Raw genomic sequence first — 18,413 nt, 5'->3', positions numbered from 1 at the left:
TTCTGCTCTGATGACTGTAAAATGGCGTCTGACTGAATACTTTCACCTTTACTGCCTACCTGTCTGCTCCTCCTTTCTTTTTTAATGGAAGTCACGTATGTGTGTATGTGTGTATGTGTTAGATGAATAATTGCAGGTGAGCTCAAAGTGCAAACAGCGAGTTTACTCAGTGTACTAATACACAGATTTACTAATTTTGTCCTCAAATATTCCACCATGGAACGAAAAAAGTAGAGTCCACATTTTAAAGACGTGAAAACTACCGTCACATGACTCTACAGCTGATGATGACGACACAAAATGATGAAGATTAGTTAAAGTCAGAAATCTTGATTAGCTGCTGAGTGAATTATTTAGTGTTTAATATACGTTTCAACACCTCAAACTCTGTCATTTCAGATTTTTCTGATAAACTAGAGCCCCCGCCCCATGTGTTGAGGCTATAGTCCTCACTGCAGGCGACCCCGGTTCAAATCCCGTGCCGAGCGGTCTTATCCTGCGTGTCATTCCCTCTCTCTGTTTCCTGTCTATCTCTACTGTCCTGTACATTAAAGGCAAAAAAGCCCGAAAAAAATATACAAAAAAACAAAACAAGACTTTAATCAACTAAACAGTTAATTTGATAAATAATCATCAGATTGATCAATAATGACAGTAATCATTATTTACAGTCCTGATATTAACACTCACCTGCCTCACACTGTTTTCCTGCTTCTGTTCTGAAGACTGTGAAATGGTGACTGACTGGACACTTGAAACTTTAACTTCCTGTCTGTTTGTTCCTCTTTTTCATTTACTGGAAGTCACGTACGTGTGTGTGTGTGTGTGTGTGTCTGTGTGTGTGTGTGTGAACATAACATACGCCACGTAATGTTTTATAACATTTACAAGCAGACATCAGACGTCTTTTACAAGTTGCATCCACTCTAATCTAGTCATTTAAAGGATGGGTTCACAATTTTTCAAGTCTGAAAATCCAACACATTGTTAAAGATGAAACCAGTCAGCAGTGTGTAGTCGGCTCACAGTTCAGATGTCTATGAGTTGTTAACAGCTCCACCAAATACTGATTCTTCCCTCTAAACTTCTCACATGCTTTCATTTCAATAAATGTTCAAATGATCCAATATTTCAGCAAAAATCAAAGATTAGAGAAAAAGTCCAAAAACTGAAAACACATTTGTGTATCAGAACTTAGTTTTTTCTTCTTTCCCATTAATCATCTCAGCAGCCCTCACATTTATCTGTTGACCCTTTGGAGGGGCCCCACCCCTAGGTTGGGAACCACTGGACTAAACTAGCTAACTGTATATGAAGTAGTATAAACTAGCTAACTGTATATAAAGTAGCGTAAACTAGTTAACTGTATATAAAGTAGTATAAACTAGCTAACTGTGTATAAAGTAGTGTAAACTAGCTAACTGTATATAAAGTAGTGTAAACTAGCTAACTGTATATAAAGTAGCGTAAACTAGTTAACTGTATATAAAGTAGTGTAAACTAGCTAACTGTATATAAAGTAGTATAAACTAGCTAACTGTATATAAAGTAGTATAAACTAGCTAACTGTATATAAAGTAGTGTAAACTAGCTAACTGTATATAAAGTAGTATAAACTAGCTAACTGTATATAAAGTAGTGTAAACTAGCTAACTGTATATAAAGTAGTATAAACTAGCTAACTGTATATAAAGTAGTATAAGCTAGCTCCACCTCCAGCAGCTACAACAGTAACATGCTGCTCTAACACTGATGCTTCACTATTAATAATCTAATGATGTCATATGTAATAATATATCACTACATTTACTGTAATACTGCATACTACATCACTATAATACTCAGTGTTGGGGAGTAATGAATTACATGTAACGACGTTACGTAAGAAAATGCGTAATTAAATTACAGTTGCTTTTGGAAATTTCCATGATTACATTTTTAGTTACATTTGAAAAGCTCAAATCTCAAAAGCTCGGATTTATCAAATAGTCAACCTCCTTCTTTCAAAGCCACAAGTTAGATCCTGATGCTGTCTCTGGTCATGTGCCATTCAGTCAGACTCAGCAACATGTCAGAGGCACAGAAGAATACGTTCCTGTGTTGGAAATACAAACACAGACATCCCATCTCCCGCATATTGATAGCAGCTCCCTGACGACCGCAAATAAAACACAATCTCCTGGAATGTGGAGTGAGTGAGCAGAGTGCACACTAGAGAGTGTCTGCGCGCGTGTGTATATGTGTGACTATAAATGCAGCGTGCGTGAGAGCAAAGCTTCCTTATACCGACACTGATCGCACCCCTCCCCTGGTCCCTCCATCCGTCTGAATGTGGCAGCAGAGACTCATCAGACCCGCCGATGTTCTTCCAGTCTTCTATCGTCCAGTTTTGGTGATCTTCAGTTTCCTGTTCTGAGCTGAGAGGAACCCGGTCTGGTCTCCTGCTGCTGGATCCCGTCTGCTTCAAGCTTCCACATGTTGAGCCTTCAGAGACGGTCTTCTGCAGACCTCGGTTGTAATGAGGAGTTATTTGAGGGACTGTTTCCTTTCTATCATCTCCAACCAGTCTGACCTCTGACCTCTGGCATCAACAAGGCATTTTCCTCTTTTTGGGAGCATCCTCTGTGAACCCTGAGATGGTTCTAGATCACGTTCACAGTCTCTTAAACCAATGTTCTTCTTCGTTCTGATGCTCAGTTTGAACTTCAGCAGCTCGTCTTCACCACGTCTACATGAATAAATGAGCTGAGTTGCTGCCGTGTGATTGGCTGGTTAGATATTTGAGTTAAGGAGCAGTTGAACAGGTGTACCTAATAAAGCAGGTGATGAGTGTTTAGTGGAGATTTTTACACAGTCATTCAACACTCACATAAAATGGTGGAAGGTAAATGTAGAGCACTGTGTAGTAAATACGGAGTGATTTCAGACACAGCTCCTGTTCTCTTGTGATGTAATATCCTATGGGAGTATTGTCACTGTGTACTTTATACTACACTTTATGTTACTGCGTTGTTTTTTACACATGAAGAAGAGTAAAGTGTCGTTCCTGATGTGTTTACAGCGCTGTGATGAAGAACCAGACGTAAACTCTGGGAGTCTTCAGCAGTCTGGATTAAATTAACCGGCTCTGTTTGGGATTAACTCAGGTTTACTGGAGTCACTGTTAAACCGGATAAATCACCACGGCAACTGATGCTGAACAGTCAACCTGCTCCAGACCACCGACCAATCAGATCACTGGAAAATAAAGAGTCATCATTCCTACAGGATCCAGACATGGACAAAAGTCCTGAGTTTACAATAAAGTGACGAGTAAAAGAGATAAATATGTTTTTATAGATCAGTAGAAACATTTTACTGTTTAAAGTTTCAGTCCAAATAACACGAGACACCTGAGTGATGAGAATTAATGATGAATAAAAACCAAAGATTATCCAGACTGTACTAGTACTTTACTGTAGTACAGTTAGAGGTACTAGTACTTTACTGTAGTACAGTTAGAGGTACTAGTACGTTACTGTAGTACAGTTAGAGGTACTAGTACTTTACTGTAGTACAGTTTGAGGTACTAGAACTTTACTGTAGTACAGTTAGAGGTACTTGTACTTTACTATAGTACAGTTAGAGGTACTAGTACTTTACTGTAGTACAGTTTGAGGTACTTGTACCTTACTGCAGTACAGTTTGAGGTACTTGTACTTTACTGCAGTACAGTTAGAGGTACTAGTACTTTACTGTAGTATAGTTTGAGGTGTTAGTACTTTACTGTAGTACAGTTAGAGCTACTAGTACTTTACTGTAGTACAGTTAGAGGTACTAGTACTTTACTGTAGTACAGTTTGAGGTGTTAGTACTTTACTGTAGTACAGTTTGAAGTACTAGTACTTTACTGTAGTACAGTTTGAGGTACTAATACTTTACTGTAGTACTGTTAGAGGTACTAGTACTTTACTGTAGTACAGTTAGAGGTACTAGTACTTTACTGTAGTACAGTTTGAAGTACTAGTACTTTACTGTAGTACAGTTTGAGGTACTAGTACTTTACTGTAGTACAGTTAGAGGTACTAGTACTTTACTGTAGTACTGTTTGAGGTGCTAGTACTTTACTGTAGTACAGTTAGAGGTACTAGTACTTTAATATAACAAGCTTTTAAAATACAACACATTGTTAAAGATGAAACCAGTCAGCAGTGTGTAGTCGGCTCACAGCTCAGATGTCTATGAGTTGTTAACAGCTCCACCAAATACTGATTCTTCCCTCTAAACTTCTCACATGCTTTCATTTCAATAAATGTTCAAATGATCCAATATTTCAGCAACAATCAAAGCTCTGCTGTTACATCTACCAGTAATAGTTCACTTACCAAATATTACTGTAAAGTCTTTATGAACTAAAACACATTGTTTTACTGTTGTTGTAACCAGCTTCCAAAATATACTTTACCAGTAACTTTAAAACTATTTAAGCTTATTTTCTGTTTAACTGCACAAATAAAAGACTTTACTAAATATAAAGTGTGATATTGTGTGATATCAATGATGAGAGGCAGAGACTTTACCTTCAGTAGAGTTGTGTTTATTGCTGAAACTATCAGAGACACATGATAACATGGACAGGTTCTGTCTCTCATAGCTGAGCTCTACATACTCTGCATGCTGCTCTTCATCATTCCCTCATACCAATAACACTGGAGCCCTCTGCTGGTCCTCACCTGCAATCACATGCACACACTTCATAACACAAGAACACATTATAGAAACACATTTGGTCATTTACATTATGAAGAATATTAAATCACATTAACATAGTTCATTAATCTGAATGAGCAGCTATTAACTGTTTAATCACGGGAGCTAGCTAAACTCTACGAAGCTCCATTTCAATTCAAAACGTTTCTAACAGTTTTCTACCTTAAACTCGGTCTGAAACACATCAGAGAGATTTAAAATGTCTTTAGTGATAAGTTGTGACACGTTGACACACATGACTAACCTGTTTTATAGAAGAAAAGCAGAGACAGGAGACGTTAGTGTTCATTCAGCAGGCTGTTCTCTGTCTGAGGAGACGAACTAGCTTGTTTTGGTGGATCCTCCCCTGCTGGCGGAACAGAAGAACTACACTCTACAACATAAAGATTAAACCCATAATAACAAGAATATATGTTCATCTGGTTTTATTCACTAAAACATATTAAATAACATTTCCAACCTGACAATATTGACCATTTGTAGCTCTCACAACAACAACCACAAATACACTGAATTTCAATGTGATGGATTTTAAAAGTTATATTGTTTAAAATATTGCAAAACTAAAGACTTAAATTGGACTAAAAACTCAACTAACAGAAATACAGCAATAAAATAAACCAGTAAAACACACAAAAGGTTCAAATGTAGGATATACAGCATATAAATCAATCAATCAATCTTTATTTGTATAGCGCCAAATCACAACAGTTACTATAAAAATAAATAAGTGGTAGATCAGTGGATACAAATGAGTTTACACACTACAAAATAAAGCTTAAAAATAATATTAAGAATATATGTAAATCTGGCCTTTGTAACCAAAAACTAAACTTAACTAAACAAAAACAAAAAAACAGACATAAGATAGTATTTCCAGCCTAATAACTCAATTGAACCAGTCAATCAATCAATCAATCTTCATTTATATACAGTACACTAAAAACTCAACTAACAAAAATACAGCAAGAAAATAAACCAGAAAACACACAAAAGGTTCAAATGTAGGATATACAGCATATAAATCAATCAATCAATCTTTATTTAACTTCAGGTTTTAACTTTAAAGAGACCCAACATTCCCACATGAGCAACTATAAAACTAAAGAAGTGGTAGATCAGTGGATACAAATAAATTCACACTCTACAAAATTAAAGCTTAAAAATAATATTAAGAATATATGTAAATCTGACCAAAAACTAAACTAAACTAAACAAAAACAAACACAAAAACAGACATAAGATAGTATTTCCAGCCTAATAACTCAATTGAATCAATCAATCAATCTTTATTTATATACACCAAATCTAAACAAAAGTTGTCTTAAGGCATTTTTCACTGCGTTAACACATACATTTGGAAGTGTGAAAGGAAAAATCATACATATACTGAATTTAAACCATTGTATCAGTTATTCAAATATTGAAATATGGAAAGAAAATAAACCAGAAAACACAAAGAAGATTCAAATGTAAGATGTACAGCATATAAAACTAAATAAGTGGTAGATCAGTGGATAAAAATTAGTTAGAAGTGATTTAAAGGAAGATAAAGACTTATCAAACAGGTTGATCCAGAGGCCTGACAGCAAAACCTAAAAATGGAAGTATACTCTACAAAATAAAGCTTAAAACCATAAATATATTTATAAAACTGGCATTTTTCACCAAAAAAACAAAAAAACAAGCAAAAATAGACATGAGATAGCATTTCCAGCTCGATAACTCAATCAATCAATCAATCTTTATTTATATGCACCAAATCAAAATTTAAGTTATCTGAAGGCCCTTTTCAGATAGAGCAGGTCTAGGTTCTAGGTGAGCAACCAGCTGTGTTAACCGTACATTTGTAGGTGTGACAGCAAAAATCACACATATACTGAATTTAAACCATTGTATCAGTGTGATGGATCTTATCAAAAGTTATTAAAATATTGAAATCCAAGAAAATAAAGAAAATAAACCAGAAAATACAAGAAGATTAAACCGTAAGATGTACAGCATATAAAACTAAATAAGTGGTAGATCAGTGGATAAAATGAGTTAGAAGAAGTGATTTAAAGGAAGATAAAGACTTATCAAACAGGTTGATCCAGAGCCCTGACAGCAAAGACCAGGCTCCATATTTATCTGTGCTGATAATCAGCGCTAATTCATTTCCCTCCACTCAGTGTGAAGTTAGAGAAAAACTAATGGAGGCTTTATTTATTGAATGATTGATGTGTTTAAACTGCTGATGGCACAGATAGATTTCAAAGAGCTGTAAGGACACATAAGTCAACAGGAGGTTCAGCTGGAGATGAGTTGGACAGTGGAGAAGATACATTTCATGTTTTTAATCAAGTTGTGTCCGTATATTAAAGCTGGATACCTTTAATATTTACACACTGAGACTCTGAAAAGTCATCTGGAGCCTTTAAAAGTGATCAAATCTGTGTTTACTTACAGCTTAATGTAAATAATGTGTTAAATATCATAATGAGATATAAACTGTTAATTTTAACATCATATTTCTGCATATAAAAGCTTTCTACATTTAATATTTACACACCTTGGTAAGTTACCTGCCTGGTTACCTGTCTATACACATAATATACCAAATGACCACTGTTTCATATTTCCAGCTGAGACTGTGAGAAAACTACAACACGTCATCATTATTTCTACTCTGCTGCTCTGACTGTGGTAAAACAGCCACGTCTCACTCTCTCCCAGCAGTAATCCTTCTCCTGCTGAAAGTCACAGTCAATTCTCTTCTGCTTCATTCATTAGTTTTAGTCCTCGTTAACTCTCAGTGTGATTCTGAGATGCTTGATAAATATGAGTCCAGGCTCACAGTCTGACTTATAACACCTGTTTTTATCTTCAGCTAAATCCAGAGATAACTGTTCAGTTTGGAGTCAGTTAAGAGACTTAAGTGAAGAATACAAAATCTAGATCCAGACTCCAGATGGATCATCAGGATCCAGCTGATCCTCTCTCAACACTCCTGGATGTTCACTCTCACTCTGGCAGAGACCAATAATATCCCCATCTGATGAGAGAAGAAGAAAGAACAGAGGAGATAAATGAGTGTTTAGTGAGACTCACTTGATCAGCTGTCAGTCAGTGATGCAGCACATCCAGTATAAAGAGCAGCAGGGACTTCAGTCCTGTTCAGACCACAAGTGGAACAGCTGTGCAGCGTAGCTTGCTTCCTTTCAGCTCTCATGTTAACGTGTTGGAGTGAACACACTGAGCTCCAAGCTCACACACCTGCACACACTTTTACTATCAAGTGTGTTTCCTCTGCAGATTTCACTCAAGTACACAGAGCAGAGGTGGTCCTGGCTAGTTTTGCGCCCTGGGCGGACCGTCCATCGCGCACCCCCCCCACCCCCACCCCACCCCACCCCCCAACACAAGCACAATATTGAACTATCTCTGTTATTTTATTACAATTATTATTAAATACATAAGTTAACAAGACTAGAGAAAGAAATTAAGATAAATAAATGACATGTAGTATGTTAACACCAATGTAAATTCACCACACAAAAAATAAGGTCAATAAATGAAATATATTATTATAAATATATTATTTTTTGCATTTTATTTATTTATTGCATTTTCACATAACCCAATAATTTACATAACAGGTCTGTATTAATTTTATAAATGTATTACTATTTATTTGGAAGCAGCAATTTGTGTTGCGTGGGCTGGGATCATAATCATCACAGGTCAGTTTACCCCCCCCCCCCCCCCCCCCCCTTGGTTTTCCTCTGAGAATGAGACTCACTCACAACCAGCTCACAGCCTCTGCAGTCGCAAGTTGATCCCCCGCCCCCTCCCCTTTGCCTTTTCTTCTGACATACACAACCTGTATACATGACTGTCAGCAGCAAGTTGATGTGATAGTAGAAGAGTGGAAATGAGCGGTAGTAGTCTAGAAAACTGGCGATTTTGATTTTGAGGACGCACTTCTTTTTTTTTTCGAGCGTCGTGCGCCCCCAAGTAGATTGCGCCCTGGGCGGTTGCCCACTTTGCCCATAGCAAAAACCGCCACTGACACAGAGGAAATAAAGTGCAGAGAGTCATGAACACATTACTGCAGAAACAGAGACATTCACTCATCAGTTTACTGATGGATTTACTGCTGATACATGTCAACTCTTATCAAAGTTTAAAGCTACAGAGTCTCTGTGGGATTTGAAGATGTTTCCTGCTGTTAAATCATCACATGACAATCAGTCAGAGCTCTCAGCTAAACAGCTGCTGTGATTCCTGGACTTCAGCAGAGGTGCTGGTCTGTATAAAGACCACATGGTTACTAAACGTAATGATGCTTGTGTGAAATCAGAGCCAGTGATTTGCAGGCTGCAGTCAGACTGGTCTTAGAGCTCTGACAAAGATGAACTGATCAATAGTTTAGTGTTGAAATGAGAGAACAAACACTTTGAGATCAGATTTGATGATGAGGATCACTGTCTCTATACATCTTGTAAGGCTGTCAGCTGTAATCCAGCTTTATTTCTTGCAGACATCAACACAACAACAACAGTCGTCTTCACATCAACTCAAACACATGATCACAACAAGCTTCTGGCTCATCTGATTGGCTGACTGTTCTCTCTCTCTCTCTGTCTTTCTGTCCAATCCTGAAGCCTGTCACCATTCTCCTCTCACAGCTTCACTGAGGAAAGCAGCACTGAGAAGGTTGGAGCTTCACCAGGAAATACTGGATCTTTGCTTTGATACTGACTGTGTTTAATACTAAACTGCTGAAACCAGCACAGACTGACTCCAACTCTCTACTGACCTCAGAGTCTCCAGTCTGCAGTCTGGACTTTCCTCAAGATCCATCAGCTGCTTCATGTCTGATTCCTTCAGGTTGTTGTATCTCAGATCCAGCTCTCTCAGATGGGAGGAGTTGCCCTTCAGAGCTGAGGCCAGATAATCACAGCTGATCTTTGACAAACTGCAGTACCACAATCTGAATAAAGAATAAATGAAGTCAGTTTAGAAACAAAGTTCATGTTTGAAATGATGAAATGTTTCATAATCTGTTCAGAGCTGAAGAAGATTTAAATGTAGAAGTTTAGAAAATGTGTGTGTGTGTGTGTGTGTGTGTGTGTGTGTGTGTGTGTGTTACTGTGTATGTGTTGAGTTTGTGTGTCTGTGTGTGTGTTATAGTGTGTGTGTGTGTGTGTGTGTGTGTGTGTGTGTTACTGTGCATGTGTTGAGTTTGTGTGTCTGTGTGTGTGTTATAGTGTGTGTGTGTGTGTGTGTGTGTGTGTCTATATATGTGTGTGTATATACGTGTGTGTGTGGTTGTGTGTCTATGTATGTGTGTGTATGTGTGTGTGATAGTGTGTGTGTGTGCGCGTATTTGAGTGTTTATGTGTGTGTGTGTGTGTGTGTGTGTGTGTGTGTGTCTGTGTGTGTGTGTGAAGCATCAATATCAATGATCAGACATTATTCATTAAAACATTAAATAATAATAATAAAGAAATATTTCTCCTTCATCAAGTAAACTTGATGAGTTTGAAACAGAATATTTAGAACTAAATTCCCTCTTTGAGTTTGGATCCCTCCACTGCAGCTCAGCAAGGAAACACTGAAGAAACACAAACATACTTACTTGATATGTGGAACTCAGACTGCTGAAGCCTCATATTAGTTTACACTCTGGAAGTCATTTTTACTCACAACAACACTGTGGATTTAAATTCCTGAAAACATTTACATTCTACACATTTGTGTTCAGCAAATCCTGAAAATTATGAACCAAACATTTGAAACTTCACTGAAGAATTTAAATTTAATAAATAGAAATAAATCTACCAAAGCTACAGTCAGTGAACTCACATCAGAGTCTTCAGTCTACAGTTTGGACTCTCCAGTCCAGCAGACAGACGCTTCACTGATGAATCAGACAGGTAGTTCTTACTCAGGTCCAGATGTGTTAGATGAGGGTTGGTCTTCAGAGCTGAGGCCAAAACTTCACAGTGAGTCTCTGAGAGTCCACAGTCAGAAAGTCTGTAATGACACAAATATTCCAACATATGTTATCATGAAAGAGGACACTTTATATTTACTTCATGCATTTGATGATCAAACAGTTTGATGCTTATTATTTTGATGAACATTTGTTCTTCTCATCATCTTTTTATTAAATGTATTTTTTCTGATGCATTTTATTCCTTAAATGTAAAAATGAAGCTCAGAGAAAGTTCAGACAGGAAGAGCATCTTTTTTACAAGCTCACATCTATAGTTTGATTTCTCATCCCTCAGTCATTCTGATCTTTCTCACAGCTCATCATTTCCTTTCTGTCATTTCTGGGGCATCAATTAAGACATCAGCTGTTCACATCTCCTGCTCACATCTAACCAATAGCACACGGACACATGTTCTTTGTCAGCCTATCATATTGCAGCTGTCTTTTTAAATGTTTCTCCCTCTCTGCTCAGTGCTTTCAGAGCTGCTGCATATCAGGATGATTCAGATTCAAGTAGTTGACTCTTGGGAGAAATGTCAAGTATCAGGCTTTGTCAACCAGCTCAGTCTGCTGTTGTACTCACAGCATGTTTATCAATTGTAGCCTGTTCATTGAAGCAGTGTTCAGTCAGCGTGACTGCTCTCTGCTGCTGTGGGAACATGTGTGTGCAAATATTAGTAGCCTAGTACTTCGATTTCTATCTAGATATTGTAGCTGCGTTGCTGTCTGCATCACTTTAACTTCCTCTCTTCAAGCAGCAATAGTTTTACCTAGCCTTTGTCCAAAAGTCAAGTCACACACAGATGAGATCAGCTGTCCTAATTAACGTTGATTCAGGTGCCTGGTTCAGTGAGCCGCAGTCTGTGTCCAGCCAAAGATCTTCTCTGAGAGAAGATGCTTCCTCGCTCTGTTTTGTTTCTTCATCAAACAATGTTCATGAAACATGGCCACTCTAGAGATGTCCAGTCGGTAAATAAGCATCTTTCTTTGCTCACAGGTAACATCTATCACAAGAGCTTTTCATAAAGTCACTTTGAAGCTTGTTTCTATGCAGCATTTAACTTTGTATTTGGGTTCCAGTGATTCAGCAGTAAGCTTCCTAGCTAGCGCTGCATGTACGTAGCTGCTAGGCTAAATAGTAAACTTCACTGTTAGTTTTATTTGATTTCCAACATTTGTACAGAGCTGACCATGCTCCTCTGATACTGATGATTCTGGACAGGAAACACTTATTTACTTTAGTTTCCTTTCATTCATTCAGAACATCTTCCTCAGTCAGGACTTCATCTTCCTCAGCCAGGACTTCATCTTCATCATTAGGACTTCCTCTTCATCAGTGTGACATGTAGCATCAGATCATCATTCAGCTCACTGTGTTCAGCAGCAGTTATGTTTCTGTAAACCTGACAGCGTTTCTGTTTTATTTATAGAAGCATCACATTGTTGTCATTCAGATTCTTTTATTGTGTTTTTATTTGTATTTATTTAGTGTTCTTATGTGTGAAGGACTCTGGACCAATGATATTGTGTTTAAAGTGATATAAATAAGTAGAAGTTGATGCATCAGCAGCTTCACCATCGCTGGCTACAACACCAGCAGCATTTCAAAGTAAAAGTCAAATGTTGAGCTGCATGTATTCTGCTGTCATTTCACTGATTACGTTATTTTATTTAGCGTCGCTGTCATTATGACTATGACAACATGATGTAGATGACAGGTGATGTGATCTACAGGCTGACTGTGTAGTTCTATCATATTTACAATATGATTTTAGAAGCCCCATTTCTTCTGAAGATGAATTCATTGACCTCTTTTATTCATCCTTTAACAAGGTCTACAGATATATCAAATGAAGGAGCACGCTGATCTTCAGATTCAGGTTATTTATTAATGATGTCATGTACTCAGCAGACATGTGAGGTCATTATCAGTTCCTCTTCAACATCTAGACTGTTGGTCATCTACAGCATCCTGATGGCTCTTCAATAAATGACAGATGAAAGGTGTGTAAAGCTAACAGCTATGGTAAGCTCTGCATATAACTGGTGGTTGGTGCTTCATGTTTAGTCTCACCATTCTTTAGCTGCTCTCTAATCTCTGCTCACTGCTGAGCTCCTTGGAGCTTCCAATCATCTCTGACTTCAATCATCATTGTATGTTACTGCCTAGTTTAATAAGTACAAGTTAGTCCTGATCTCTAGCATTGCTGGCTATGGCCCATCATGCAACAGGGCAGACTGGACAAGTTCACATTGGTAGCTGTTCAACTCATCATGCCCGTTAGCATCGCTGCTGCTAATGGAGCTCTGGTTTTATTATATCTGCTTATGATTGACATGTTTATTATTCTTAGTGTGCAATAAAGAAACCTGTCATGCTCATTATTTAGTTTCATCTCTTAGATTATTATTATTATTATTCAAGATACCAAACAGTGAAGCATGTGAATTAAATAAAAAGAAAACAATCTACCAAAGTTACAGTCAGTGAACTCACTTCAGACCCAGTTTACAGTTTGGACTCTCCTGTACAGCAGACAGAAGCTTCTCTGATGAATCAGACAGTTTGTTGAGATTCAGGTGCAGCTCTGTCAGATGAGGGTTGGACTTCACAGCTGAGGTCACAACTTCACAGTCAGTGTCTGTGAGTTTAATGTCAGTAAGTCTGTAATGACACAAATATTACAACATATTATCATGAAGTGGCTCAAGGTTCAGACTAACAAGGAGAACACATGTTTGAATCTCAAAAACTAAAATAATGTATTAAAGTAAGTTATTAACAAACTAAATGTAAACTCCATGTGTAATGTGTAGAATCAGTAGTGTAGGGAAGTGCATGGATGAGGGGAAATGTGTGCTAGACAATAACAAACACATGAAGCAAAGAAAGAAAAGAGATGTTGCTGGTGGAAGAGAGAGGGAGACACTGAGCAGGCCAGCTTTGATAAGGTGATCCAGCCCAAAGCCCAGCTGATGCTTCAGCCTGATGACTCCATTAGTATTATTATTATTAATATTATTATCATTATTATTATTATTATTATTATTAATTTATTCCTTTAATATGAAGAAACAGAAAACAAGAGGAGAGAGATCAGTGGAAGCTGCAGTTATACTGGAAGCATCTTAACCAATAAGCTACCAGAACACTCCCAGTTCAGCTGATGCTGTCTCACTGTGCTTGAATGAAACAATCATTCTCATCACTCTCTCTCAGACCTGCACACTTTAATCTTTGTTTAGCTTTAATCTTGCAGATGGAGGAGAGAACATGGAGTTACATTGAGGCTTCCATAATGTGCACAGTGTGTGTGTGTGATCTGATCCCATGTCTGTCTCCACTAAGTTAACATGAGGACATCTTGATTAGAAAACCACTTTTACTGTCCACTATGTTTAATGTGACTGCAGGATATTTAGACTCAGTTCAGCTCAGTGAACAGTTCCAGTTGAGAAAGATCATCTCTCTTTGCTACCTGCTGCTGTCAGGTTCACATCCATAAGCAGCTACATTTACTGACTGTTCACAAACACTAATGAATCTAATGACCTGACAATATTACACCTGAACATCATTAAATATGAATGTATTCAATATTTAGACGTTTAGTGTCCACTTTCTTTTCTGAGAATCTGAAAAACTGATTCAGCACAAACACAATGAACAAACCAATCAGGTTGAATTATTTTAACATGATGTCATCAGAAAGATGTTATCAGGGTATCAGCATTAACATATAACATTGAGCTTTAATGTGTATCAGATCTCTTTAAACAGGCTGAATTCTGCCGTTCTGCTCTTATATATTGATCAGACCTCTGTGCATTTCCTGCTACTACTCTTCTCTACACCAACAAGAGAGAAAACAGCTGAGAGTTTCTTTCTTTCTTTCTTGATTATATATCATGTAATAATAACTTTACTGCTTTCACTGATAACTGTAAAATACTGATGTTGTGATAAAATGCTGCTGTAATAAAACCTCAACCACAACCTCTAAAGTCCTTCATGTGTTTCACCAGGTTTGAATGAATCCTCCAACACACAAAGGAAGAGAAAGAGAAGAAAACACTGTCAAATCCAATAATGACTAGAAATAAATAGAATAACTGTTCATTATCTTAACAGCTATAAACATCAACATTATTTAAACTCAACATTTAAACAGCTCAACAACATCTGAGACTAAATATAACTGACATGTTATTTCATATATAAACAAGTAGAGCACTATTTTAACTATAATAAAACATTTATATTATTTATATTTGAAGAACTAAACTACTAATCTACACTGATTTATAATATTAATCACATCTGGACTTACTGAGCCTTTCTGCAGTTCCTCACAGCTGGGATCAGTCTCCGTCGTCCCTCCTCTGATGTGTTGTACTTCTTCAGGTTCAACTCATCCAGAACCTCCTCTGACATCTGCAGCATGTAGGCCAGAGCTGAGCACTGAAACACAGAGAGTTCCTTCTCTGATCTCTTCTCTGACTTCAGGAACTGTTGGATCTCCTGATGTACTGAGCGGTCGTTTATCTCCATCAGACAGTGGAAGATGTTGATGCTTCTGTCAGGAGAGATATCACCACTGTTCATCCACTTCAGGTTGTTGATGACTCTCTGGATGGTTTCTGGACTGTTGTCTGTCTGACCCAGCAGGCCTCCTAAGAGACTCTGGTTGGACTCCAGAGAGAGGCCATGAAGGAAGCGGACAAACAGGTCCAGGTGGCCATTTTCACTTCTGAGAGATTTCAGCATGGCTCTCTTCAGGAAGTCATCCAGTACCTCTGTCTTCCTGCTGGTGTAACAGTGGTACATGTAGACTGCAGCCAGAAACTCCTGAATGCTCAGATGAACAAAGCTGTAGACTGGTTTCTGGAAGATCACACTCTCTCTTTTGAAGATCTCTGTACAAACTCCTGATAACACCGAGGCCTCTGTGACATCAAGACCACACTGCTCCAGGTCTTCTTGGTAGAACATGATGTTTCCTTTCTCCAGTTGTTCAAACGCCAGCCTCCCCAGCTTCAGAAGAAGGTTCCTGTCAGCCTCCGTCAGCTCCTGTGGACTCGTCTCATGTCCCTCATCATACTTGTTCTTCTTCCTCTTTGTCTGAACCAGCAGGAAGTGTGAGTACATGTCAGTTAGGGTCTTGGGCAGCTCTCCTCTCTGGTCTGGAGTCAGCATGTGGTCCAGAACTGTAGCAGTGATCCAGCAGAAGACTGGGATGTGACACATGATGTGGAGGCTCCTGGATGTCTTGATGTGTGAGATGATTGTGCTGGACTGCTCTTCATCACTGAATCTCCTCCTGAAGTACTCCTCCTTCTGGGGGTCAGTGAAGCCTCGTACTTCTGTTACCCTGTCCACACATGAAGGAGGGATCTGATTGGCTGCTGCAGGTCTGGTTGTTATCCAGATGAGAGCCGAGGGAAGCAGCTTCCCCTTGATGAGGCTTGTCAACAGCACGCTGACTGATGACTTCTGTGTGACATCAGACACTATCTCACTGTTGTTGAAATCCAGTGAAAGTCTGCTTTCATCCAGGCCGTCAAAGATGAACAGAACTTTACAGCCAGTGAGCTTCTCTGCTGTGAGCTTCTGTAATGTTGGATAGAAAACACGGATCAGCATGAGCAGACTGTACTGCTCATCTTTGATCAAGTTCAGCGACCTGAACGAGAACAGAATCAGCAGACTGATATCTTGGTTGTTGGAGCGCTGTGCCCAGTCCAGAGTGAACTTCAGCACTGAGAAGGTTTTTCCAACGCCAGCGACGCCGTTCATCAGAACCACTCTGACTCTGTGTAAGACTTCACAGATGTCCTGATCCTTGGTTGGAGCGTCATGGAGGGTCTTCATCTTGGAAGCTGTTTCAATCTGCCTCACCTTATGTTGGGTATGAACCTCTTCAGTTTCCTGTTGGTCAGGTAAGACTTTAAAGATGTCCTGACACTTGATTGGAGCGTCATGGAGGGTCTTCATCTTGGAAGCTGTTTCAAGCTGCCTCACCTCATGTTGGGTATTAACCTCTTCACTCTGTCCCTCTGTGATGTGGACCTCAGTGAAGATGCTGATGAGGAAGGTTTTAGTTCCTGCTTCATCAGTTCCTTGAGTCACACATTCACATGTGCTGCTCAGACTGATCTGATGTTCATCTAAAACCTCCTGCAGACCACTTTCTGCTGAAAGAGAAGAAAAAAGGTAGAATAAAACAGAAATCAGTGTGACTGTTAATGTTCAGTAGGATAGAGGAGGTAGATTCCTGTTTTCAGAGATGATGACATCAGCAGACAGATCTTCAGTCTTACTTTGTACAGTGCTGGTCTGACTGTCTGTCTGCAGTCCAGCTCTGGTTCTGGATCTTTTTCCACACTGGGGACAGGAGGAGACTCCTGATGAAGCAGACTGGTCCCAGTATGAGGTGGTGCACTGTCTGCAGAACCAGTATCCACAGCTGGTATAGACTGGATCCTTCAGGACGTCCTGACACAAAGAACAGCAGGACAGCTGCTCCTCCACAGAAACAGCCCTCGTCTTCCTCTCTCTGTGACTACAATCACAAGAGTTCAACAGTAATTAGACAGAAACAACAATGTGCCAAATATGTCCCATATTTAGTGTCTTTGAACAGGAACACGTTAACACACAGTCTGTATTACATGAGACCAAACATTGTACCTGCTGCTGCAGTCCTTTAGTAAATAAGGACAGACACAGTTTGACTTGTTAGTGAATCCTTAGTAAATATCACCCTGGGTTACCTGCTGCTACTTTACATTTATTGACTGGAAAATCAAACAGCAATAGCAGCCCTGTCTCTGTCTCTGGTTAACATGAACATGAAGATCTGTTGGAGATTACAGCTGAATGGAAGCTACTTCATTATTTCTTTCCTTCATATCTACACTACAACCTTCATGAAAGCGTCTCACTGAATCATCTTCAGCTCAGTTTACAGTAGAAACAGTCTCTTACTTTGTGTCTGAGGGTCCAGGTTCATTACTGAAGACTGGAGGATGCTCATTGGACCAATCACTCTTCATAGACAGACAGCTGGATATTACAGACTCTGCTCCGTCCTCCTCTTCCTCCTCTTCCTCCTCTTTCTCCTCTTTCTTCATCTTCTGGAGTCTGAGAGGTAAACCAGTAACACTGGAGACACACACACATACACAGTATAATAAACCTTCAATGTTGAGTTTCAGTGTTCCTCTCTCTCCTCTCTGCCAACCGGTCAGTTGATGTTCTCCCACTCTGAGTCTGGTTTTGAGGTTTCTTTCTGTTAAAATTGAGTTTTTTTCAAGTGCTGCTCATGTGGGAATGTTGAGTCTCTTTAAAATTAAACTTGAAGAGTTTGGTTTAGCTTATTTGAGGATTTTCGGTCTGCATTAAGAGCTCATCATAGCACAGAGACTGCACTAGTAAAAGTTACTAATGACTACTAAAAACAATGGACTTCTCTCTGTCCTCGTCCTGTTAGACCTTAGTGCTGCCTTTGACACTATTGATCATCAAATCCTTTTACAGAGACTTGAACATTTAATTGGTATTAAAGGAACAGCATTGAAATGGTTTAAATCATATTTATCTGATAGATTTCAGTTTGTAAATGTTAATGATAAATCCTCTATGCAAACAAAAGTTAGACACAGTGTAGGAGCCATAATG

At 38.7% G+C, this 18,413-nt stretch overlaps 1 protein-coding gene across 1 annotated transcript in view; it reads right to left on the bottom strand.

Moving 5' to 3' along the window:
- LOC128364247 (protein NLRC3-like) overlaps positions 1–18,413 on the bottom strand; it is a gene marked incomplete at its 5' end in the record, with an annotated part of 86,253 nt that overhangs the window by 37,161 nt on the left and 30,679 nt on the right. Inside the window, one exon of the mRNA XM_053324787.1 lies at positions 10,600–10,770. Within this exon, the coding sequence (XP_053180762.1) occupies positions 10,600–10,770 (171 nt within the window). The remainder of the gene's footprint in view (positions 1–10,599; positions 10,771–18,413) is intronic.

The sequence above is a fragment of the Scomber japonicus genome, chromosome 9, assembly GCF_027409825.1.
Source record: "Scomber japonicus isolate fScoJap1 chromosome 9, fScoJap1.pri, whole genome shotgun sequence".
Classification (NCBI taxonomy): domain Eukaryota; kingdom Metazoa; phylum Chordata; class Actinopteri; order Scombriformes; family Scombridae; genus Scomber; species Scomber japonicus.
The sequence above is the reverse complement of the archived record's forward strand: the minus strand, read 5'-3'. Positions and strand labels throughout refer to the sequence as shown.